At 48.1% G+C, this 24,347-nt stretch overlaps 2 protein-coding genes across 5 annotated transcripts in view; one reads left to right on the forward strand and one right to left on the reverse strand.

The window, feature by feature from the left end:
* Positions 1-1,918: 1,918 nt before the first annotated feature.
* On the reverse strand, positions 1,919-13,452 carry DFFA (DNA fragmentation factor subunit alpha). Its single transcript, XM_036461082.2, has 6 exons — positions 13,238-13,452; positions 11,003-11,164; positions 7,855-7,997; positions 4,157-4,346; positions 3,803-3,954; positions 1,919-3,177 (listed from the first exon to the last, which is right to left on the reverse strand). Exons 1-6 carry the CDS (start codon positions 13,371-13,373, stop codon positions 2,965-2,967), a joined length of 996 nt encoding a protein of 331 aa, XP_036316975.1. The 5' UTR covers positions 13,374-13,452; the 3' UTR covers positions 1,919-2,964.
* A 2,347-nt stretch (positions 13,453-15,799) lies between these two features.
* Positions 15,800-24,347, forward strand: part of PEX14 (peroxisomal biogenesis factor 14) — a 128,955-nt gene continuing 120,407 nt past the window's right edge. For 2 of the 4 annotated variants that reach the window (XM_036461075.2, XM_036461078.2), the window contains exon 1: positions 15,800-15,890. In XM_036461075.2, the coding sequence (XP_036316968.1) occupies positions 15,855-15,890 (36 nt within the window). In that variant the 5' untranslated portion in view covers positions 15,800-15,854. Of the gene's footprint in view, positions 15,891-16,877; positions 16,897-24,347 lie in introns of those variants that run through there. The other 2 variants (XM_036461077.2, XM_045570610.1) reach the window with 2 other exon arrangements.

A 24,347-nucleotide genomic window follows, 5' to 3' on the forward strand; every position in this document is an offset into this window, starting at 1 on the left:
AGGGGCAGGTGAGGGCATGTGTTGTGGGTGTGGGAACAGCCGGGGAGAGGTCTATGGGGTGGGGGGAAGGAGACATGTAATACTTTAAACAATACAGAATTAAACCTCAAACCCTCACATAGTAAAAGACACAACCAGAATAAGGCAAAACCCTACAAATGTTGAAAAACCCTGAAGGCAAAAAAAGAAAAAATTGAACAGCTAAATAATCTGGTTAGCAAAGGCACATTAATAGTTCTTGTATGAACTGTGTGTGTGTGTGTGTGTGTGTGTGTTTTGTTCAGACAACTATTTTATTCCTTTCTGGAAAATGAAAAATCCATTAGTTTTTTTCTTTTTGCTTTTACCCAGAAATGAAAGGTTCGTAAGGGTAATTAGCACAGCTCTTGTCAAAGCCGGTTGCCTAATGGGGACCGACACTTGCCTGGGGTGGAAAGAACGGAACATGGCTGATGAGTTCTTAGCCCCAGCTGCTTTCGCTGACATTCTTTCCCCTCCGCCCTCCTCCCATGTCTTTCCTCCTATTTTTAGAGAGACGGATGTGCCACTGTGTTTCTGATTGAGAAGGCCTGGGGGCACAGAGGTGCACGAAGGTAAATGGTGACCAGGGCAGTACAAGTTGGCAACCGCTCTCACTACACCTGGGCTCTCCCTACACATGGCCCGAGCTTGCAGCCTGAGGCCCTTTCCCTAGAGAACCATAGATGGGCGCCTCCTGAGGTCAGACAAGCCCTGTCTGCTCCACCCGCCATCTCTGCGCTGGGAAATGAGAGGGAGCCGCTCTAGTCCACTGCTAGACACTGCACGTCCTCACACATCTTTGAACTCTTTCAGTCTCGGGGCCTTATACCAACCTTACATTTTTGGCAACTAAGGTCCCAGAAGGTTAGACTCAACATGGGCTTGTCTCACTCCAAACCCCAGTACTTTTTCCTTCATCCTGTGCAGCTGAGATGCTTGGTGACTTTGTTTGAAGTACAGAATTGCAGACAAAGCTCCTCTGAATGTGACAACAATGAGATGCTGGTAGAGCTGGTGAGGAGATGGCATCTTCAGCTTTCGCTACTCATCCCACCCTCCCCAGGCCACAGCTAGACACCTTTTGGCAATTATGTTGCAGACATTTTGGGCCTTGCTACGTTAGGAGAGCCAAACCAGTGACCTGGATGTGGAACTGAAGAGTGGACCTAAAAGAAAATGCAAGTGGGAAGAGCAAGGGAATTAGAACCACAGGACCTGCCTCTGAATCCCGGCCCCCCCGACTGTGACATGAGGCCAGTCAGCCTCTCTGAGCACAGCTCTGCTCACGCATGAAATGAGAGGCGCCCAGCCACACCTTGCTCAGCTCAGCAGTTTGGTGAGGCACCAATGGGGTAGGTGCAGCTGTCATTACTGCCCCATTGGGGGCATTTGGAAAACGTGTGGGGAAGCTTTTGGTTATCTCAGTAACTGAAGATTGCTACTGGCATCGAGTGGGTGGGGGTGGGAGGTGGGATGTGGGTCTTCCAGCAGGTTATAGGACAATTCCACGCAATGGAGAATTGTCCCACGTCCATGTGACCTGATCGCCATGCTGGGCAGTCAATGGATGAAAACCTGTTCTAAATTATCCTAGCCTGAAATGGAATTCTGTTTTACATGGAAAGTAAAAGTATTTCCCCCAGTTTTGATGTTCCCTGGATCTTTCAAGCATGCAACTACCCTGTAAAAGAAAAGAACAGATGTTGTTTGTTCAGAAGGTCACTGACAGGGGAAGTCCCAATACAAAGGGCAATGCTGCTCGTGGTATTAGAGCTGACAATCACTCCACACCCAGGCCGGGCTGCCTGTCAAGTTCACGGTGAGCCAGTGTCGAAGGACAAGCATCTCACAGTGTCAGTGTGCCGTCGGTATAGTCACATCCAGACAGAGACCAGAATCCCGAGACACATGTCTTTTTATTGGAAACGCTGCTTTTGTTTCTTACGAAATATCACATTTGGGGTATGCTGTCAGTGCGGTAGCAAGCACACAGGTAGGCGGGCCATCAGCCCTGGCTGTCATTTAAGGACAATGAAGGAAGCAAAACAAATGTGCTACCGAGAAGGCGACGGGGCTGAGAAGCAGGCTGTGAGGCCTCAGGGAAGGTGCTGAGAGCAGCGGAGCCCTCCTCAGAGGTCAGAGGGAGAGGCTCTCTGTTCTGCGTGTGCCGCACCACCCAGGCCCCGGACTCGTTGTTGTATTTTGTCACTGAATAATTAGCCTAAAATAATAACTAGCCACTGTATCTCCTAACAGCATTCTACTTCCTCTAAGCATGCTTAAAAAAATGAAATCCCTGATAACCTTTCCCCGCAAGGAGAGGCACAAAACCTGAAGAGTGAAAGTCTGCTTTGCACCCAGACAGCCTCAGTCATGTCGCGTGGAAATCGACTCAATGACCTCTCACCCCCGCTGATAAAACATATTGGAAAACTGAGGTTGCAGATACGGCTAGACAATACTGAACTGGACATTAGAAATCACGAGACTCTCCGTGTCCCAAGGTCTGCGGACTTAATATGTGCCTTTGAACAAACAAGGAAGTTCATTAATTTGAGAAACAAGTTTGTGGCCATCATCAACACTATTGTGCCACCTTCTTTACCGTTATTCGTTTAAATTCTGCATTTCTAGCTTTAGAACAGGATGATGAGTCTGAAGTATGACAATTAAAAAAAACAACCAAGTATGACCGTTTCTTTTCACTGTCCTTCGCCACTTAAAACAGGACATAGGAACGTGTTGAGGAGGTGGGCATACTGGTGCAGCTACATCAAAGCGGGCAGGAGGGCAGACGCTGAGATCTGGAACAGTCTTCCAGCTTCTCCCAGGAGATGGTGTGCCACGGCGGGGGGAGCGGGACACAGGTCGCTGTTAAGGCTGAAGGGATTTACCGGTAACAAAACCGAGGTCCGCGGCTCTCTTGGGCGTGTGTGCGGCACACTATGCGGGGTCCTGCCTGGCTCGTTTGGAATTCTGCGGGTTCCCGGGCAGCGAGTCCCTCCGCACTGCAAGGCTCCTGAGGGAGTGCAGGCTCTGTACCTGCTGGAGGCGCAGGCTCAGCTCCTGCTCGCAGGCCTGCTGCACAGCTTCCGTCTTCTTCACGTCCCAGTGCAGAGCCACAGCCAGGGCCTGGGGGTCCTCCTTGGTGACCAGCTGCGGCAAGAACAAGAGCCACTGAGAGCCACGCCCTCTGCCCCGTCCTGCTGCTCCCACGGCTGCTTTAGGGGTCAGGTGGGCGATTCGGGTTGGTCATGTCCCTGCGGGAATGCCAGGTCTCCTCTCAGTCAGCTGTCCCGGGCCTTCTCTTCCCACAACACCAACAGGAAGGCTCTTTGGAAAGCGTACTTGGAGCAACTACAAAAATCCCCCACTCACAGGAAATGTAGCCACGTTCAAGCCAATCCCGCTTCCTCCCCTCCGGCTCCAAGGCGGAGGTAGCGGGACAGGGACAAAGGTGAGAGTGAGCAGCAGCCCCCGTGATGGTTCTCCTCGTCCAGCTTCCAGTTCCCTGCTGTCCCCCATCCGGCTTCCTCACCTCACTGCCCACCTTGGGTCAGAAAGTCATGTTTGATGACCTGTGGGAGGGCGTCCATTTTGTGCAAGCCATTCTGATTTGGATTACATGCGATGTTTGCAAAAGCCCTGGCATATAATAGGCAAACAGGCAGCTAAGACTGTCTGCAGAGGTGAAAAACATCCCCACAAGCCTCTGCAGGGCTACACTACACCTCCAGGGGGAGCCGTGCCCTGCGGTTCAGGCTCCCAGCTTCTCGCCCACCTCCAAATCCTGGCTAGACAAGCTCAGCTCGGGAGCAGGCTTCTCCTTCAGCGTGGTGAGGACCTGGCTCGAAAGGGCAGTTTCAGAGGAGCACTCTCTGCTCAGACCCGTGTCCACGGCATCCCCCTCGTCACCGAAGCCAGTGTGGGACCCTGCAAAGCAGATGTGAGATGGAGATCAGCACTGTGCGTGAGCGCAGCCCACGAACCCCAGCCAGAGGAATCAGGGCAGGAAGGAAACGTTTCACGATGCCAGCTCCCACGGGCTCCCTGCGGGGGCTGCCACAATCGGTTCTCTCTCCAGGAAAGGCCCCGGCACCCAGCTCCCGGCGTAACTCCCCCGCGGTGATCCCACCTGGCTGCCTGGACAGGATGATGCCCTCCTTCTCCAGAGCCTGGAGGTAGAGCTCCAGGAGCTGCTTGGACTGGCGGGCCTCCTCCCGCTGGTCCAGCACCTGCTGGAGGGTGTTCTGCAGCCCCTGGACCGTGACGCAGCTTTGGCCCAGCTCCTGAGCCAGGTCTGCACAGGGAACGTCGATGAGCACCTAACAGACAAACACAGACTCTAAGAAACCTACAAGCACTTCCTTTCTTTTTAAAAAGAATAGTTGATTGCTTTTTTAGAGAGAGAGGGAGGGAGGGGAGAGGGAGAGAGAAACATTGATGTGAGAATGCAACATTGATCAGCTGCCTCCTGCATGCCCTCCCCCAGGGATCCAGCCTGCCACCGAGGCATGCACCCTGGCTGGGAATCGAACTGGCAAGCCTTTGGTGCAAAAGACGATGCCAACTGAATCACACCGGACGGGGCTACAAGTGCTTCCTAAGCATGCTCTTAGCTCTCTCAAATTCATCAGTTTCACAGACTCTTTTAATCTGTTTTCCAAAGTTACCTAATGGCTGCTTAGGGGTCAAGAGAGAAGCATGCAATGTTTGCAGTTTTCCTCTGGTGAAAAAACTCAGAAAATGACACCCTAATGCCTCATGAAAAAAGAAATAAAATCCTGATATTAAAAAACCCAATTGTACAGAATATAAAGGAGGTATATGATTATTTACATAATGAATCGATCTCGGGTTGTTTTAAGCAAAACTTTTTCTAATCATTTAAACCTTAAACATGTTCATGGCTTTAAAAGACTATTTTAGCCCTAGCTGGTTTGGCTCAGTGGATAGAGCGTAGGACTGGGGACTGAAAGGTCCCAGGTTCGATTCTGGTCAAGGGCAAATGCCCGAGTTATGGGCTGGACCCCCAGTAGGGGGCGTGCAGGAGGCAGCTGATCAATGGTTTTTTTTCTTTTTTAATATATTTTATTGATATTTTACAGAGAGGAGCAAGGGAGAGAGATAGAGAGCTAGAAACATCGATGAGAGAGAAACATCGACCAGCTGCCTCTTGCACATCCCCAGTAGGGGATGTGCCCGCAACCAAGGTACATGCCCTTGACCGGAATTGAACCTGGGACCTTTCAGTCCGCAGACTGACGCTCTATCCACTGAGCCAAACCGGTTTCGGCGATCAGTGGTTCTTTTTCATCATTGATTTTTCCATCTATCTTTTCCTCTTCCTTCCTCTTTGAAATCAATAAAAATATTAAAAAACAACAACAACCACAAAAAAACCAAACTCAAGCTTGCTCCTGCCTTCCACCTGCCCGGAACACTCTGGCCCCAGCTTTCCCGGCGGCTCCACCCTGTCCTTCAGCTCTCATTTAGTCCTCAGTTCCTGGAAACCTGCCAGCGTTTACCAACTATGCTTCTACGTTCGTGCGTGGGAACGTGCAAAATGTGGCTGGTGTGAGTTTTTGGCAGCATTGTCTGATAACGACCGGAACGTCCAACAGTGGGAGACTCGTTAAACAAATCACGGTACATGCGTGACACACAATACTGCAGTGGTAAAAAGAACATGGTGCCTTTTATATGCTGATCTGGATACTCTCCAAATAGTCTTTAAAAACAGTAGATATGCTTCTGTTTGTGTAACATAGGGGAGGAGGAGAAAATGCATCTATTTGTTGTGGGGAGCGGCTCAGGGTCAGGTCTCGGATACAGCCGCTCCCTACAATCTGTATGTGAAACGCCTCTGGGATCGGAGGAAGCTGACAGGCTGGCTGTCTCCAGGAAGCGAAGTCTGGGTCACAGAGGCAGAAGCCACACTGTCTGGTGTACACCCCTCTCCCCACAGCAGTTTTACCGAGAGATCATTGCACACCATACAATTCACCCTCTATTGTATAATTCAGTGGGGTTTGGAATAGTCACAGGATTCTGCAATCATCAGCACAGTCATTTTAGAACATTTTCATTCCCCCCAAAAAGGAACCCCATACCTGTTAGGGGTCACTCCCTATTTCTCCTCAAAGATCCCTACCAACCCCAGCCCTAGGCAACCACTAACCTACTTTCTGTCGCTACAGGTTTGTGTATCCTTTTTCTTTATAATTGCTATCATAAAATACGTGGCCTCTCATGGCTGGCTTCTTTCCCTTAGCAGAGTTTCCAGGATTTATCTGCGTTGCGGTGTGTATTGACAACACTCCTTCTCATGGCTGAAGAACGCTCCATCCGGTGGGAATGTCACGTAATTACTTGTTCATCAGCTGGAGGACATGGGCTCTTGTCCCTTTTTAGCCACCTGGATATCCATCTATACCTCGGGTCTTTAAACATGTGAACGTATTATTTATTCAAAATAAACATATACGTTTACAAATTAACCAAGGGTCACCTCCTGGAAGGCAGCCTTCCTTGACCTCCCAATCTAGAGTCACCCCCTCATTCTCAGCACGTCACCCCGTACCATTCATTTCTTGTTTTGTCTGCCTCCCTTCCCCAGAATTCAAGTTCCGTTAGAACAGCGACCGTGGCTGCCTTGCTCACTACTGGACGCCAGCATACAGAGGCATGCCAGACCCTGGGCAGGGGCTCAATCAACAGTTTTCTGAATTCACACACACAATTTTATCTCAACTTTCCTGGAGGTAATGCCGGCAGAGAAGCTAAGTTACTGGCTCCAAGTCAGTGACGGAGTTGTTTTAACCGAGCTTTTGCACCTCTACATTCTGTAGCAGAACATCCTAGGCCCCAGAGTGGGCCTAATAGGTCTGGGTGGGGCCTGAGCATCGGTATTTTTAAAAAGTTCCACAGGCAATTCTGATGCAGGGTGAGGGTTGAAAAATTCCTATTCTAGGTGAGCAAGTTAGAAAATGAAGAATCTTGGTTGTCATTTAAGAAATATTTAAAAATTAATAAATAAGCCCAGCCCTAGCTGGTTTGGCTCAGTGGATAGAGTATCGGCCTGCAGACTGAAAAATCTCAGGTTCGATTCCAGTCAAGGGCACAGGCCTGAGTTTTGGGCTTGATCTCCAATACAGGGCGTGCAGGAGGCAGCCTATCAATAATTCTTTCTCATCACTGATATTTCTCTCTCTCTCTCCCTCTCTCTCTCCCTTCTTCTCTGAAATCTATAAAAATATATTTAAATAGCCGAAACCGGTTTGGCTCAGTGGATAGAGCCTCGGCCTGCGGACTGAAAGGTCCTGGGTTCGATTCCGGTCAAGGGCACGTACCTCGGTTGCGGGCACATCCCCAGTGGGAGGGTGTACATGAGGCAGCGGTCGATGTTTCTCTCTCATCGACGTTTCTAATTCTCTATCCCTCTCAATTCCTCTCTGTGTAAAATCAATAAAATATATTTAATAAATAAATAAATAAATGTTGTTTTTATACATACATATATATATATTTAAATAAATAAATAAGCCCAGCTGGTGTGGCTCAGTGGCTGAGCATCGACCCATGAACCAAGAGGTCACCAGTTCAATTCCCGGCCAGGGCACATGCCTGGGATGCAGCTCAATCCCCAGCAGGGGGCGTGCAGGAGGCAGCCGATCAGTGATGTTTCTAATCGATGTTTCTGAATCTCTTCCCCTCTTCCTTTCTCCCTCATTAATAAATAATAAAAGTATTATGGCAAGACCCATGGAAACTAAGAGATTGCTGTGGGCAGCAGAGGCCAGACGCATGGCAGTGAGCTTGGAGGAGGCTTACCTGGAGGTCCTCCTCTGACAGGAGGACGATGCTGGCCAGGTCTTCTTTCAGCCGCCTGGCCACATTCTTCCACTTCAGCTCTGCCCCGCTGTCCGTCTCATCTACCTCCACGGACTCCTGGGAAATCCAAGCGGTACCTCCGTCTGCCATGTGGGGGGAAAGGCCAGTCAGTCAGATGACAGAGTGATGTTTCACCCTGCCCCCCAGCATGCCCTCCAGCACGTCTGCCCGTCCTTCTGACTGACCATCTGCAATAATAACATTGTAATATGCTAATTAGACCTGAAGACCTTCTGGGTGAAGCGGAAGCTGTGAGGGCCGAGGCAGAGGTAGCAGTGGTGGTGGGATGGGGATGGGGATGGGGATGGGGTGGTGGTGGGGCCAAGTCCCTTGCACAAATTTTGTGCATTGGATCTCTAGTTTAGAATAATTTCAATGCAGAAGAAAGCACCTTTCCTCAAGGTTATGGGAAAGCCAATCTCCAACTAATTTTCCCTTTTCTTCCATATTTAAAAATTTTTTAAATTGATTTCAGAGAGGAAGGGAGAGGGTGAGAGAGAGAGAAACATCAATGATGAGAGAAAGTCATTGACTGACTACCTCCTGCATGCCCCCTTCTGAGGATCGAGCCTGAAACCCAGGCATGAGCTCTGACTGGGAACTGAACTAGTGACCTCTTGGTCAAGGGTAGATGCTCAACCACAGAGCCGTACGGGCCAGGCTTCACTTTATTTCTGCCCTTTATTTTTTTATGGAAAGTAGCTACTTACATTCCCAAATGTGCTCACGCACACTCAGGATCCTACCACACTTCCCGTTAGGTTCGTTTAGTGTCTCTGAGTACACGAGACATTCATTCTCCCTGTGCTTGTGGACTGGTCTTGCCCTGATCGGAGGAGCTGTGGGTACTGCTGTCCCTGGGGGACAAAGTTGGCTGGTAGAGCCATTGCGGAAGGTTAGTTCCTCAATGCAGTTGCCTGAGGACTTTCCTTAAGGCGCTTCTCTAGCTCTTTGATCCTTGCTCATCCATGTTATCGGGTCTAGTCATAATTAATGTCGTTTTTAACATTCGTTTAAAATCTTGCTTGGCGTTGACTTGTATTGACATAACCTTCAAACACGTGGTATCTACAGAACGTGTGAAGTGCAATTAACAAGTTTTGCTTGAAAAAGTTTGTGTTTGGTTTGGTTTTTGTTGCAAAACTAGGGCTAAGAAGATGGCGGATGAAGAGCATATTCGGCACTGCATGCTTTACGAGTTCCAATTAGGAAGAAAAGCAAGTGAGGCTGCAAAAAACATCTGTAGTGCTCTTGGTCAAGATGCAGTTAGTGCCAGAAAATGCCAGCGTTGGTTTGAGAAATTTCGCGAGGGAAATTTTTCGTTAGATGACAAGAGTGGTCGAGGCCGTGTGTCCAATTTTGATCAAGAAGCTCTTCAAGCTCTTTTGGTGCAAAATCCTCAAATTACCCAACAAGAGCTTGCGACAACTTTAAATTGTTCACAGAAAACAATTTCCAATCAATTGCGTGCACTTGGCAAAGTCCAAAAGTTTGGAAAATGGGTTCCTCATGAGTTGACCGACAACGACAACAACCGTAATCAAAGAGTCACAATTTGCAGTTCGCTCCTCTCTCGTCAAAACCGTTTGCCGTTTTTAGAGCAAATTGTTACCGGAGATGAAAAATGTGTGCTGTATGTTAATTTGAAAAGGCGGCCTCAATGGTTGGACAAAAATGAGGCTCCGCAGCCCACGCCAAAACCTGACTTGCATGCGAAAAAAGTGATGTTGTGTGTTTGGTGGAATTTTAAAGGAATTCTTCATTATGAACTTTTACCATCTAACCAAACCATTACAAGTGCAGTGTATAGTGCCCAATTGGAAAGGTTAGCCCAAGCTTTAAGAGAAAAGAACCCGCACTGATTAATCGGAAGGGCGTAATTCTTCACCACGATAACGCACGACCGCATACTGCAAGAATCACTGCTGAAAAACTGCGCCAGTTGGAATGGGAAGTTCTCCCTCAACCTGCATATTCTCCTGATATCGCCCCTTCCGATTACCATTTGTTTCGTTCTTTGCAAAACTTTCTTCTTGGAAAAAAATTTAATAATGAAGAATGCCTCAAAAATGCATTGACCTAATTTTTTGCATCAAAATCACAAGAATTTTACAACAGAGGGATTAAAATGCTTCCTGAGCGTTGGGCACAAGTAGTAGAAAACAACGGCAACTATATTGTTGATTAAATTTTGTTGTATTGTTTAAATAAATTCCATTTAAAAAGTATTAGAAAACAATATTAATTATTACTAGACCTAATAGTTCCCTTTGCGTCACCACAGGTAACGTTTATGGAGCCCTTCCTGTGTGACAGGTAAGATCTAACAGCTTGCCGAAACCGGTTTGGCTCAGTGGATAGAGCGTCGGCCTGCGGACTGAAAGGTCCCAGGTTGGATTCCGGTCAAGGGCATGTACCTTGGTTGCGGGCACATCCCCGCAGGAGGCAGCTGATCCATGTTTTTTCTCTCATCGATGTTTCTAACTCTGTATCCCTCTCTTTTTCTCTCTGAAAAAAAAAAAAAAAAGATCTAACAGGTTTCTGTCAGAGGGTATCAACTGGTAGTGATTTTGCTCCCCAGGAGACATTTTTGATGGTCATGACCGGGGTGAGGAGGTGCTGCTGGCATATAGAGGGCAGACTTTCTACAACGCACAGGACAGCCCCACAACAAAGAATTCTCCAGCCCAAAGGTCAGTAGTAGGATTGAGAAACCCTGGTTTGACATGTCCTGTGTCCTATTCTCCTTAAAACAATTCTAGGAGACAGGCACCATAATTATCACCTCAATTAGGTGCGGGGGAGTTAGGTAATTTGGCCAAGGTCACACGGCTAATGAAGGGCAGAGCCTGGATTCAGATGGGGCGGCCTGACTTCCTTTGGCGCCGGCCGCTCTGCCACACTGCATTTCAGTGGCTGCTGGTCTGTGAGTCACTTGAGAATGGGCCCATCTTCACCCCCAGACTCAGCACCATATGCGGCATTCCTAGACCGCCAGACAAGCAGTAGCCAGGAGCCTGGGCATGAACATGAATCAGGATGGGAACTGAGCTGCACAGATCACCTGCACACGGCCAGCATTTCTCACCTGAGTTGTTGTACGCCCACTTCTCATTACCAGCCAAGGCCACAAACTTCGTATTGGAAGGCAGACACAGGAAGTAATCGCCGTCATCCACGATGGTGCCGTCCTCTGCCAGGACCAAGGTGACGGGTGCCAGGGACTTATCAATGGCCAGGACGTCATAGGCTGAAAGGAAACATTTGGTGATTAACATAAGGAAATGACATGTATCCTTTCATTCTCCAATTGTATGCCCCTAGGGCCTAGCAGCATTCCTGGTAGGTAATGATAATTACGATAACTACAGCTTCAGTAGCACGGATACAGCATTTCGTGTGCCGGGGACGGTTCTAAGTGCTTGGCATCTCATGACAATCCTAGAAGGTAGATACTATTGTCACTGCCATTCTACAGACATCAAACCCAAGGCTCGGAGCCCTTGCCGGTTTGGCTCAGTGGATAGAGTGTCAGTCTGTGGACTCAAGGGTCCCAGGTTCGATTCCAGTCAAGGGCATGTACCTTGGTTCAGGCGCATCCCCAGTGGGGGGTGTGCAGGAGGCAGCTGATGGATGTTTCTAATGTTCTATCCCTCTCCCTTCCTCTCTGTAAAAAATCAATAAAATATATTTAAAAAACAAAAACAAGAAACAAAAACCCAAGGCTCGGAGAAGTTAAGCAACTTGTCCAAGACCACACATTAAATGTCAGAACTGGCATTTACACCGGCAGAACCTGGCTCAACTCCTTGTAAACAAGCAGTCTTTCATTCATTTACACAGTGATCATCTTAAATTCTTGCGTGTCAAATGTAAAAAAGTAAAAGTTATGCTTTTTGTTCTCTGTAGAATCTTCCTTTGCAGCGTTTTTAACCTGTGGAAGAGTATAAAGCAGCAGGAACTTGTATCAGTAGCCTAAGATGCTAATGAACTCGAGTAAGACAAAAAGTAGCCAAGACTATAAATATCCTCAAGGCAATGCTGTCTCCCTCCCCAGTGGAGGGGACGCTCCCGAGAACACAGCACTTACTGGGCCTCTGTGCCAACTGCCACCAGGCAGTGAAAGGCCCCGAGCTTTACCCTAACGCCAAAAGTAAATACATACATGTGAAGACATATGGCAAAAGCCACGCCACTAAAGCATGTATACTACCGTGGCCGCTCCTGGGGCCTGCCTTCTCTGGGGCTGGATGACCACCGGGTGGGATGGGGGTGAGGAAGCACTGAACCCCGCACACACGGGGACTACATGCCTGGGACCACTCAGACATTTAGCTGCTAGAATTTCTTTAAACCATTTATTCCTACGGACTAATAAGGCTTGTACGTTATTTGCATGTATCCTCTGAGAGTCCTGACAATGCCGGGAAGCAGGGCTGGAATATTATATCCACTGCCAACGAGAAAGCCGAGGGTACAGAGATGGTGGGTTCGTGCAAGATCAAACAGCTAGTAACACCATGGGGCCGGGCTCAGGGCTTCTGTCAACTCATCACAACCTGCGGCTTCTGTCTGGGGCCCAGAACGATGGTAGCGAGCAGCTCCCTCTTATCGCACAGGTGCCAGCCAGAGCCAGGGCGGAACCCGCAGCCCCGCCCTGGGCTCACCTTGGAGAGCCCAGTGAACGAGGCTGGGATCGGTCCAAAATCCAAGTGATTTTAGGCACGGTACCTAAATCGGGTCTGTTTTAACTTGCACAAAGCTTCCCGTCCACCTTTCCACCACCATGAGTTTCGCCCGGGGTAAGTTCAAGCGCTTGTAAACGCTTCAAAACTTTTTTTTTTTTTAATATACTTTATTGATTTTGTACAGAGAGGAAGGGAGAGAGATAGAGTTAGAAACATCGATAGAGTGAGTCATCGATCAGCTGCCTCTTGCACACCCTCCACTGGGGATGTGCCCGCAACCAATGTACATGCCCTTGACCGGAATCGAACCCGGGACTTTCCGTCCCCAAGCCGACGCTCTATCCATTGAGCCAAACCGGTTTCGGCAAACGCTTCGAAACTTGTAAATCGTTGTTTCCACGGGAGTCACTGCGGTCTCCAGGCTCCTCCGAGAGCTTCAAGAACCCCAAGTCGCCTCTCCACCCCGCCTGGCCCCCGCCGCCATCCTCCCCGACCCCGGGTTCCCTCAGCCCGGCCCCCCAGGCCTCGCCCCCCGGTCCCCGGTCCCCGGCCCCCGGTCCCCCGGCCCCCGGTCCCCGGTCCCCCGGCCCCCGGTCCCCCGGCCCCCGGTCCCCCGGTCCCCGGTCCCCGCCCACCTTTGCTCCGCAGATCCTCGAGGCAGGAGGCCGCCACGCCGTACTGCTCGCGGCTGTGGTTGCGGCGCAGCAGACACGGCTTCAGAGCCTGATTATCGCCGGGCTCCGGGCCACCGGCGCCCCAAGACTCCTCCATCCTCGGCCGGAGCGGGACCTGATAGACTCCGGGAAGTCGCTGAGGCTCGTTACCGGCGTCCTCCACCTACTCCCCTGGCATGCCGGGAGTTGTAGTTCTTTCTGTAGCAAACCACGCACGGGCCCAAAGGGACGCCGGGAGATGTAGTTCTCATGGATGCTAATCGCGTGCGGCGCCCGGGCCATGCCGGGAGCTGTAGTACCTGGGTGCAAAGCCCACTCGGTTACGTCTCCCAATTCGACCTGGGAAGAGTGTTTTCCTGCCTTATAGTATTTAGTAGTAGCAATCGCGCGATCCAGAAGAGGTCAGCAGGGGTTTGTTTTGCATTATGGACGATACGCACGCATACTCCCTTGAATTGTTAGAGCACGTCTATTTGCATGTATACATGTATAATATGAATTCTTTGAGTCTGTCATTGCCCTGTGTTAATTTGTTCTCCCTTTCTAACCCGAAGAGTTCTAGAAGATGCCCCATCTTTCAGGCTGATCTGAAGGAAGTAAAATTTAAAAGTTGATGAGGCAAAAAAATAAAATTGATGAGGCAGTTTCAGTTTTGCTGAAAAACATAACAGAGAAGCATAAGATAATCACATATTTCTGTTCAGCTCACTACTTCAGCTGTGCAAGTTGGGTTGGACTCATAACAAAAAGTAAACAGGTAAATATTAAGGTCTAAATGAAATCAGACAGGAAAGTGGAAATACCAGCCACAGCACTGAGATTGTCCAGATGCTGCTTGACAATATATTTGTCCTGGTTCTAATCCTGCTATTTACGGAAGTCTGTGTGTTTCCCCCACGAAAACATAATCTTTAAGATGGAAATAATAAAGATTTATCAAAAACTGTTCCTTGCTTAAAAGGGGTCCTTTTAGCCTGGGCTGGTGTTTCTCAGTGGTTAGAACGTTGGCCTGTGCACCAAAGGGTCATGGATTCCATTCCCGAAACAGGGCATGTACCTAGGTTGCATTCAATTTCTGGCACCAGTGGGCAAGCTGGAGGTAACCAATGATGTGTCTCTCTCACAGTGATGTTTTTCTCCCCCCCCCCTCTCGTTCCCCCTCTCCCTCCCTTCCACTCTCTAGAAAAGATCAATAGAAAAAAAAGTGAGGATTAACAACTATTATACAACAACAAAGGGGTCCTTTTATGTAAACAAGAAGTACTTATTAGCTCATTTATTCAGGGTCAGTCTCATATTTTGTTTACGAAAGGAAAATGAAATATTATCTAATAAGGTTAGCTATTTAAAAGTGTTTGTTAGAAGGAACTGTTGATTGAGACTACACTTTAAAAAAAACCCTCACCTGAGGATGTTTTCATTGATTTTTTCAGAGAGGAAAAGAGAAGAGAGAAGAGAGAAGAGAGAAGAGAGAAGAGAGGAGAGGGGGGAGAGAGAGAGAGAGAGAGGCTCATATCTATCGGTTGCCTCCCATAGGCACCTGGACCGGGATCAAACCTGAAAACCAGGAATGTGCCCTGACTGAATCAAAAACTCAACCTTTTAGTGTACGGGATGACGAGGCAACGCATTGGAGTATGTCACGACACATAAAGCACAGCTACATGAACTGATAATTCCAATGTCTGCCACCATTTCAGGTAAATTTTACATTTACACTCTCCTCTCCAAGAAGCCTAATAGATGTCCTAATAGATCTGCACAATGTCATCAGACTCGCACCTCCAAGATGCTGTAATGTGTGTGTGTGTGTGTGTGTGTGTGTGTGCGCGCGCGCGCGCATGCTTGGCCTGTACTTTGGAGTAGGGGTTGAGTCTTGGATCTTTTTATTTCTAGTGCCTACCAAAGTGCCTGGCAAAAGCAGGCACTCAACAAATGGCACTGAACTGACCCATTAATTTCCAAGTTTCTTCTCATTCATTCATTTATTAAATACTTAGCGAGACCCTACATGAGTCCAATGCCCTTGTGGGGATGGGCAGAGGTTTAGTTCAATAAGAATAATACTTACATACACCCATATATATGCAGATATATGAATATGTATACGTGAATGCAAAAAGGACAGACGTCGGCCGGAACCAGTTTGGGTCAGTGGATGGAGCGTCGGTCTGCGGACTGGAAGGTCCTGGGTTCGATTCCGGTCAGGGGCATGTACGTTGGTTGCAGGCACATCCCCAGTAGGGGCTGTGCAGGAGGCAGCTGATCGATGTTCCTCTCCCATCGATGTTTCTAGCTCTCTATCCCTCTCCCTTCCTCTCTGTAATAAATCAATAAAATATATTTAAAAAAAATCTTAAAAAAAAAAAAAAAAAGGACAGACGTCGGCTCTTTCTGGAAAGCAGAAACCTGACGAAAATTGTGCGAGGTGATTCGACGTGGGAGCTTCCCCCTCCTCCCCGGGTGGCCACCATCGATAAGCTCGGTTCGGCTGCTTTGGTCTGGGCGGGAGAGCGAGAGCGAGGGCGCCTGGGAGAAGCCTCGCCCCGCGGCGATCGATTAGTCAGGCCTCAGCAAGATGGCGTCCTCGGAGCAGGCAGAGCAGCCGAGCCAGGTGAGGGGAGTGGGGCTGCCCGGCCGTGGTGTCGGGGGCCCCGCTGGAGGGGGGCGCTCTGGGTGCGGCTGGGAGTCGGGTGGGGACCCCGCGCTTCGGAAACCGGGGGGCAGACCTCGCTGGCCCCCTCCTCCCCGCCCTCCCGGGTCCTCGCCGCCGGCCCCTACCCCGTGACCCCTCTGTGACCACCATCCCGAGCCGGGCTCGGGGCCCGCAGGTGCCCCCCCGCCTGCCGGCCCCGGGGTCTCGCTTGCGCTGGGCGGGCCGGTGGCGGCCCCCGGGCGGCCCCGGCCTCGGGCGGGGGACTCCCGCCGGAGGAGGGAGAGGCGCGGGGTCCCGGCTGGTCCCGGGGGAGCCGCCCGCCGCCCTCAGGGCCCGCACCCCGCCCCCGCCTCCGGGCGGCCCGCGGCCGCCGCTTCGTCGTAGCCGCCTTTGCGCTCCGCTCGCCAGTTGGGGGGGTCGGACCCGGTCGGTGCGTTGGTGGGAAGGGGGTGACGCCATGTCAACAACAGACGCCGCCGCGCTTCCCGGAGTTTTGGTTTCTCCACCCAGAGCTCCGGGCTGGCTGTTCGGCCAAGGGTCCGGCCACACGGCCCCCGGGAGGGGACCCCGAGGGCCAGCGCCCATGCCGGGGTCGCTGTCATGAGAACCCTATGAAGTTCAGGCCGTTCGCCACCATCTTGCAGAAGGGGAGCCTCAGGGTCAGTAACGGGACCTTGTCGCCTGCCTGATGGAGCCTGGACACAGCCCGGCGTGAGTGTGGTTGGAATTAGAGGAAGAAGGAAACGGTTTCAGCCCGGAACTCACTCCTCTCTCACCTCCAAACACCTGTGGACTCCCCTGCAGCCTGCTGGTATCCCGCTCCTTCCTAGGCAGAACGACACCCCTGAGTTTCTTAGTTTTATTCTTCGCCAGAAGTTGACGATAGGAGTTGCACCTAAAGGAGTTGAGGGTTCCCCGTCCCGCTCCCGTGAGAGGAGTGAGTGGTCAGAGAGATGTCGGGATGGTAAAACATGGGAAGTAAGGAAGGCTGGTTCTGGTTTTCTCACGGTCAGAATTCTGGAAGTGTGAGGCGTGTCCTGAGAGACGGGCCCTCCTTACCTTCCCCCATCCAGCTCACTGAACTGCCCAGGCTCCCCGGAACCTGGGCTTCTCGGAACTGTTACATGTTAGGGGTGCCCCCAGGCTGGCATGGAAGGGTACCTTCAGCCCTGAACATCTGTTTCCGAGAGCTGTGAACATGACTGAAATTCCTTTTTATTTTAAATATATTTTATTGATTTTTTACAGAGAGGAAGGGAGGGAGATAGAGAGTTAGAAACATCGATGAGAGAGATACATCGACCAGCTGCCTCCTGCACTCTCCCTACTGGGGATGTGCCCGCAACCAAGGTACATGCCCTTGACCGGAATCGAGCCCGGACCCTTCAGTCCGCAGGCTGACGCTCTATCCACTGAGCCAACCCGGTTTCGGCGTGACTGAAGCTCTTGCCACGTGGAGCCGTTGTGGGGCCCCGGGTTTCCTGGGTTCGGAAATTGCCCCTCTGTCCGCGTGGGAGGGCGCTAAGGTCCTGTGAGGGCACGTGGCCCGGCTTGTTTGGTTTTCAGCTCTGCTTCTCCTTTGCCCTCTTTTCCAAAGTCGCTAGAGTTGGGGTTGCATCAGAATGTGCTGGCAGCCTGGAGAGAAACTTGAACTCTTCGTGCCAAATTCTCTCACCAACAATAAGCTGCAAAAGCACACTTTTTAAGCGAACCAACCTTTTTTTTTTTTTTAAATCATTTATTTGATTAGAGAGAGGAAGAGAGAAGAGAGAAACCTCGATGTGAGAGCATACCACCTGGCAGTTGCCTCCTTCATGACCTGGGGCCAAGCCTTCACTCTGGGCAAAAGCCCTGATCGGAACCAAACCAGCAAGTCTTTGGTGCCCGGGACACGCCCAGTGAGTGACCAGGCTGCAGGCGCCATTTCGTTTTTAAGTCCTGATCAACCTGTTTTCTTTTTCTCTAGTCAAAGCAGTGCGATTGAAAGAACGTGTGGAGTCCCCCAGACTGCTCTGTCCTCGGACTGCTCTGTCCACCGGCAGAGGGGCATTACCCCTGTGGGCGGAGCCAGTGTTTTGTCTCCTAGAAAGTTGGTTACTTGTCTTTGTGGAATCAGCATCTCATTTAGAAAGAAGAGGAGTGAAGGACCAACTATTTCTTCCTGAACAGGCAGTGGAGAGCAGCGGTTAAAAGTGTGAGCTCTGAAGCCGTCCGCACTGGCTTAGAATCTTAGCTCCACAATTAGCAGCTGGGTGACCTCAGATAATTTACTTAATTTTTCCGGCCTTAGATCCTCCATCTGTAAAATGGGAATGAACTAGTGCCTATGGCATGGGTTGTCCTTGAGGATTAAGTAAGTTATTTTATAACACTGCCTGACCTAGTTTCTTATCTATTATTTTCCATTCAATAAACTGCATTTTCATTCACAAGTGATCTAAAGTTTTCCTCAAGCCCTATTATGTCTTTTAGGGTGTGATTTTATTTTTATTTAATATATATTTTATTGATTTTTTACAGAGAGAAAGGGAGAGAGATAGAGAGCTAGAAACGTCGATGAGAGAGAAACATTGACCAGCTGCCTCTTGCACACCCCCTACTGGGGATGTGCCCGCAACCAATGTACATGCCCTTGACCGGAATCGAACCCGGGACCTTTCAGTCCGCAGACCGACGCTGTACCGCTGAGCCAAACCGGTTTTGGCTAGGGTGTGATTTTTCATGTTGTCCACTAAAGTTCTTTTATTTATTCTGAAGTAATTTCCTTGGAATTTAAAGCCACACTCCAAATGCTGGTGTTTATCTTATCTTTGTGACTTAGATTTCAGTGACAAACTTGCTTTTTCATAATAGCATAGTCATTTTAGCCTGTCTCCAAGATAGTCTGTTGGAATTGCATTTATTGCTTCATTTCCTTGTTCTGTTTTCCCCATGTTACTGTCTGATCTCTGATCAAAGTCCCGTCTAGTCTGTGCCTGTCACATGCCATGGCCCAAAGGAAGAGGAAGTTCTATCCCTGTTTCCATACTTTCCCACCAGCTTTTCAGTCTTCAGTGGAGAGAGAGGCTAGTTCAATCTGAAGGTTATTGAATGTTGAGTATTATTACAGAGCATAAATTTCGAATTTTGCGGCTAGTAAATTTTGGATTGAAAAAACACAGAAGCAGGGAAAGGAGATGAGCCCAGGGAAGACATCATGGAGTGGAATGTGTCTGTCACACCGGAGTCTGTCACACCGGTGTGAACCCTAGCGCTGTCTCACTACCGGACTTGTCCCTCCACCTCTCCGAGCATCCGTTTTCTCCTCCGTGAAATGAGTCATGGCAGTTACCCTGGAATCACAGATGTAAAGAGCATGTCGTGGCCTGGCCAGGTGGCTTGGTTAGTTAGAGCAGTGGTCGCCAGCTGGTGGTCCGTGAGGTCTGAGAGGCTGGCAACCGACGGTTTAAAGAAGCCTTTGTAGCAGCGATCGTGAATCTGAAAGGTTAGCAACCACTGTGTAGAGTAGGGGTGTCAAACTCAATCAGAGAAGGGGCCAAAATCTAAAATCCAGCCTAAATCACGGGCCGAATGGTTTACTGAACAGTCATAAACTGTCATTGTGATGGAAACGCAGCGGAGTGCAGTGATGACAGCGCGGTGCGGGCCACATTGCAAGGCCTGGCGGGACGGATTTGGCCCTCGGGCCTTGTGTTTGACACATGTGGTGTAGAGCATCATCCGGATACGTTAAGGTTAATGGTTTTGATCTCTTGGCCAGGCTACATACAAGATTCAACCAATGGCCCTAGTTGGTTTGGCTCAATGGATAGAGCATCAGCCTGCGGACCAAAGGGTCAGAGTTCATTTCCGGTCAAGGGCGTGGACCTTGGTTGCAGAAGGCAACCAGTCGATGTGTTTCTCTCACATCGATGTTTCTCTCTGTCTTCCCCTCTCTCTTCTACTCTTCTAAAAATCAGTGGAAAAACATCCTTGGGTGAGGATTAATAAAAAAATTTCAACCAATGAATGCATTTATAATTGGAACAACAAATGAGTGTTTCCCTCCTTTTCCTTTCCTCCCCCTCACTAAAGTCAATAAATAATAATAGAAATAAAAAAACATGTTGTGCATACCGAGTGCCCAATGAGTTTTCTTCTCCAAGTCTCCCCATGCAGCTTTAGAAGGCTAAGAACTCTTGAATGATCGCAAACAAGAGCTTTTCCCCTCAACTTTTTTTTTTTAATTGATTTTTAGGAGGAAGAGAGAGTGAGTGAGATAGAAGCATCAATAATGAGAGAGAATCATTGATTGGCCCCTCCTGCACGTCCCACACTGGGGGTTGGGGATTGAGTCTGCAGTTGGGCATGTGCCCCTGACCAGGAATCGAACTGGTATGAGGGCTCTTTATATATCTTTAAAAATACATATATATTTATTGATTTTAGAGAGGAAGGGAGAGTGAGAGTGAGATAGAAACATCAATGTTGAGAGAGAATCATTGATCAGTTGCCTCCTGCATACCACCTATTGGGGATCGAGCCCTAAACCCGGGCATGTGCCCTTGGCTGGAATCGAACCTGGGACCCCTCTGTCCGCAGGCTGAGCCAAACCAGCTAGGGCCCTTATTTATCTTTTTAAAAAGCTTTGATAGTAACAGGCATCACAATATTCATCCTGTAATACTTCACCTTGTCTTTCATAAGAGTAAGGTTACACAACTACAATATTATCACATAAAAAATTTAGTATTGACAAAATATTAATACAGTCAAAATTCAATTTTTTTCAGTTAAAAATATCAGGATCCAATCAAGAAACAGAGATTCTATTGATTTATCTCTGTAGTCTGCTTTAATGTACAATAGAATGATTCCCTAACCTTTAACATTAAAAAAACCCCCACAACTTTTGCTGAAGTTTAACATATATCCAGAAAACACACAAATTATGTGTCCAGTTTGGTGAATTGTAAACAGCACCCAGCTCAGTAATACAGACATTTCTAGGACCTCAGAAGTCCTCCCAGGGTCCCTCCCCCCAAAGGTTGTCCCTATTCTGACTTAAAATCCGTTGGCTCAGTGGCTGCTTTCACTCATTACATGTCTAAGATTATCCATGTTGTGAACAGGGACAGTTCATTTTTACTGCTATATGTAGTTCTTACATTGTGTGAACATACTTGTCCATTTGTTATTAACCATTCTGCTCTTAATGGTCAGGTAGGTTGTTTGCCTTTTGGGTTATTACAGTTAGTGCTTCTGTGAAAATGTTACATGCCTTTTGTGAAGGTATAGTATGCATTTCTGGTGAGTTCATCTGCCTTTTTGTATTCCATGATACTGACTGAGGAGAGTCCGGACCTTTGTTCTTTAGTGTCTGCTATCTGGATTTCTCCGATTTGTTTCCTCATGTTTACATCCAGGTTAGCTGAAAGCGGTTTGGCTCAGTGTTCGAGCGTCGGCCTGTGGACTGAAAGGTCCCGGGTTCAATTCTGGTCAAGGGCATGTACCTTGGTTGCAGGCACATCCCTGGTGGGGGGTGTGCAAGAGGCAGCTGGTCGATGTTTCTCTCTCATCGACGTTTCTAGCTCTCTATCTCTCTCCCTTCCTCTCTGTAAAAAATCAATAAAATATATTAAAAAAATAAAAAATTAGATCCAGGTTAAACATTTTTTTGTGAGAATACTGTATAGCTGCCCTCAGTGAGTCACATCAGGAGGCATATGCTACCAGTTTGTCCCATTATTGAGTGTGTGTTTGATTGCTTGTTGAGTGGTCTATCATATTTCTCCATTGTGAAGATGACTTTTTCTAAACTAGTCACTTTCCTTGCCACTTGGCTAATATTTGTAATACTTGTATTACCGAGGTGCACGCAATCCGTAATGGATAGGGTAGGGTCTGGCCAGGGATCAGGGCTTACTGAGACCTTCTGGCTGCCAGCCAGGGGCCTTCCTTCAGGTTGCTGGCCAGGGCCTTCCTTCATTCCATGCCGCTCCCTGGTGGTCAGCGCACATCATAGCAAGTGATTGAACTCCCAGTTGAAATCCCCAGGGAATAATTTGCATATTAGGCAAATTGTATATAGATATAGATTTATAGATACAGATATTTTACTGAGTTATAGAGTTCTTGTGGCCAAAAACTTTACTGTGGAATTCAATAGGTATGTTGTGGTCAGTTTAGTGAGTGTTGATAAATATACATACATACATATGTGTGCACACACACACACACACACACACAGTAGGTCCTTGGGTTACGTCAGACATCCTTTCCTATGCACGACATAATGCAGTTTTCGCCGTAAGTCAGAACCCAACTACATAAGCAGCTACGTCACTCACATGGGGCACAGACACAGCAGTAATGAAGTGAAACAGTAAAAATAATTTGAAAGAACAATTTCTGACCTTTACTTGTGGTAAATAAATAATAAAAAACAAAGCATATATGTACAGATGTCAAAATGATGGAACTAAAAAAAAAAAAAAAGCTAGAGGCCCGGTGCACGAAATCCGTGCACGGGGTGGGGGAGTGTCCCCCAGCCCGGCCTGCACCCTCTCCAATCTGGGACCCCTCGAGGGGTGTTCAACTGCCTGTTTAGACCCGATCCCACCACCCTCTAAATCCCTCTCAACTGCTCTCCCTTGCAGACCAGGTGCCTCCCAACTGCCCTCCCCTGCTGGCCATCTTGTGGTGGCCATTTTGTGTCCACATGGGGGTAGCCATCCTGTGTGTTGGAGTGATGGTCAATCTGCATATTACTCTTTTATTAGATCGGATGGGAGATGCTGACATAACCACAAAAGGATGTACGTTCGACTTAACCCGAGGACTGTCTGTATATTTATATATCTGTGTAACCACCACCACAATTAAATCAAAACAATTCCAGTATTCCTAAATGTTCCCTCATGCTGCTTCCTAGAAATTTCAGCCTTTGGCCTCTCAGGAAATCTGAACTGCTTTTTAACACTGTAGTTTATAATGTCTTTCCTAGAATTTCATAAAAAATAAAAATGTCATTTCTATTTCTCCCTCTCCCTTCCTCTCTTGGAATTTATGTTGATTGATTTTTCAAATGTTAAACCAATCTTGCATTTGTTGGATAAGTTCCACTTGGTCATAATGTATTATTGTCCTTTTTATATATTGCTGCATTTGTTTTGTCAATATTTTGTTAAGGATTTTTACATTTATGTTTATGAGGGATATTGATTTATAGTTTTATTTCTTTTTTGTTTTAAGTTATTTAATTGTATTTTAAAGTAGACATAAGGCTATTAAACTTATGTATGTATTCTTTTATTTCATTTCTTTTGCTTAATGTTTGTGAAATTTATATTGTTGTGCGTGCCAGTAATTAATTTTTATTAGTGAGCGGTGTTTCCCTTCACAGATAACCAACATTCGTTGACCTGTTCATCAGCTGATGGGTTATATTAATTACCTTTTGCTGCATCACGGCGTTACCACAAACCTGCAGTTTAAAACAGCCTGTATCTATTGTCTCCGATCCCCGGGGTCAGGATCAGGACAGATTAGCTGAGTCTCACGGCAGCCATGGAGGTGTGGGCGGGCTGTAATCTGAGTCTGGCCGGGGGAGGGATCTGTTTCCAGCTCATGTGGTTGTGGACTCAGTTCCTTGTGGATTGCAGACTGAGGTCTTCCCACCATGGCCACTCGCTTCCTCAAGGGGCAGAATCTCTTAGCAAATTGGACATTACTGTCATACGCATCGTAACCATGTACATGTAATTACATGCATCCTGTCGTCTTTGCCAGAAGCAAGTCACAGGTACACCCATACTCAAGGGGACAAAACCAACCATGAATGCCAGGAGGTGGGATCATCAGAGTCACCTTCCATCAGAGTCTTCCCACATGCCTGTTTCTGGTTTGGGGCTACGATACATATTCATGTGTAAGTGTTTGTGAGGATATATGTTCTCATTTTTCTTGATAAATATCTATGAGTGCAATTGCTGGGTCATGTAGTTGCATGTTTGGTTTTATAATAAATTGCCTAAGAGTTTGCAAAGTTGTGCTAGTTTTCATTTTCTCCATATTCTCACCAGTACTTGGTGTTGTCCGTCTTTAATTTTAGCTGTTCTAGCGCGTGTGCGGTGGCATTGTGGTTTGAGTTTACATTTCTCTGATGGCTAATGCTGAGCATCTTTTCCTGCTTGTTGGTAAAGGCTGAGGTCCCTTTCCCCCGCATGGATAGCAGCTCATTATCATTTGTTGAACAGATTACCCTTTCCGCATTGGATCATCCTGCCACCTTTGTCAAAAATGTAAAAACATTGTGTACTCATAGATCAAGTTCTGGACTCTGTTTTGTTCCATTTGTCTGTCCTAATGCAAATTAAATAATCTTGAAATCAGGTCAAGTCTTCTGATTCATTTTCTGAATTGTTTTAGCTTTAG

This window comes from Pipistrellus kuhlii, unplaced genomic scaffold (genome assembly GCF_014108245.1).
Source record: "Pipistrellus kuhlii isolate mPipKuh1 unplaced genomic scaffold, mPipKuh1.p scaffold_m20_p_34, whole genome shotgun sequence".
Classification (NCBI taxonomy): Eukaryota; Metazoa; Chordata; class Mammalia; order Chiroptera; family Vespertilionidae; genus Pipistrellus; species Pipistrellus kuhlii.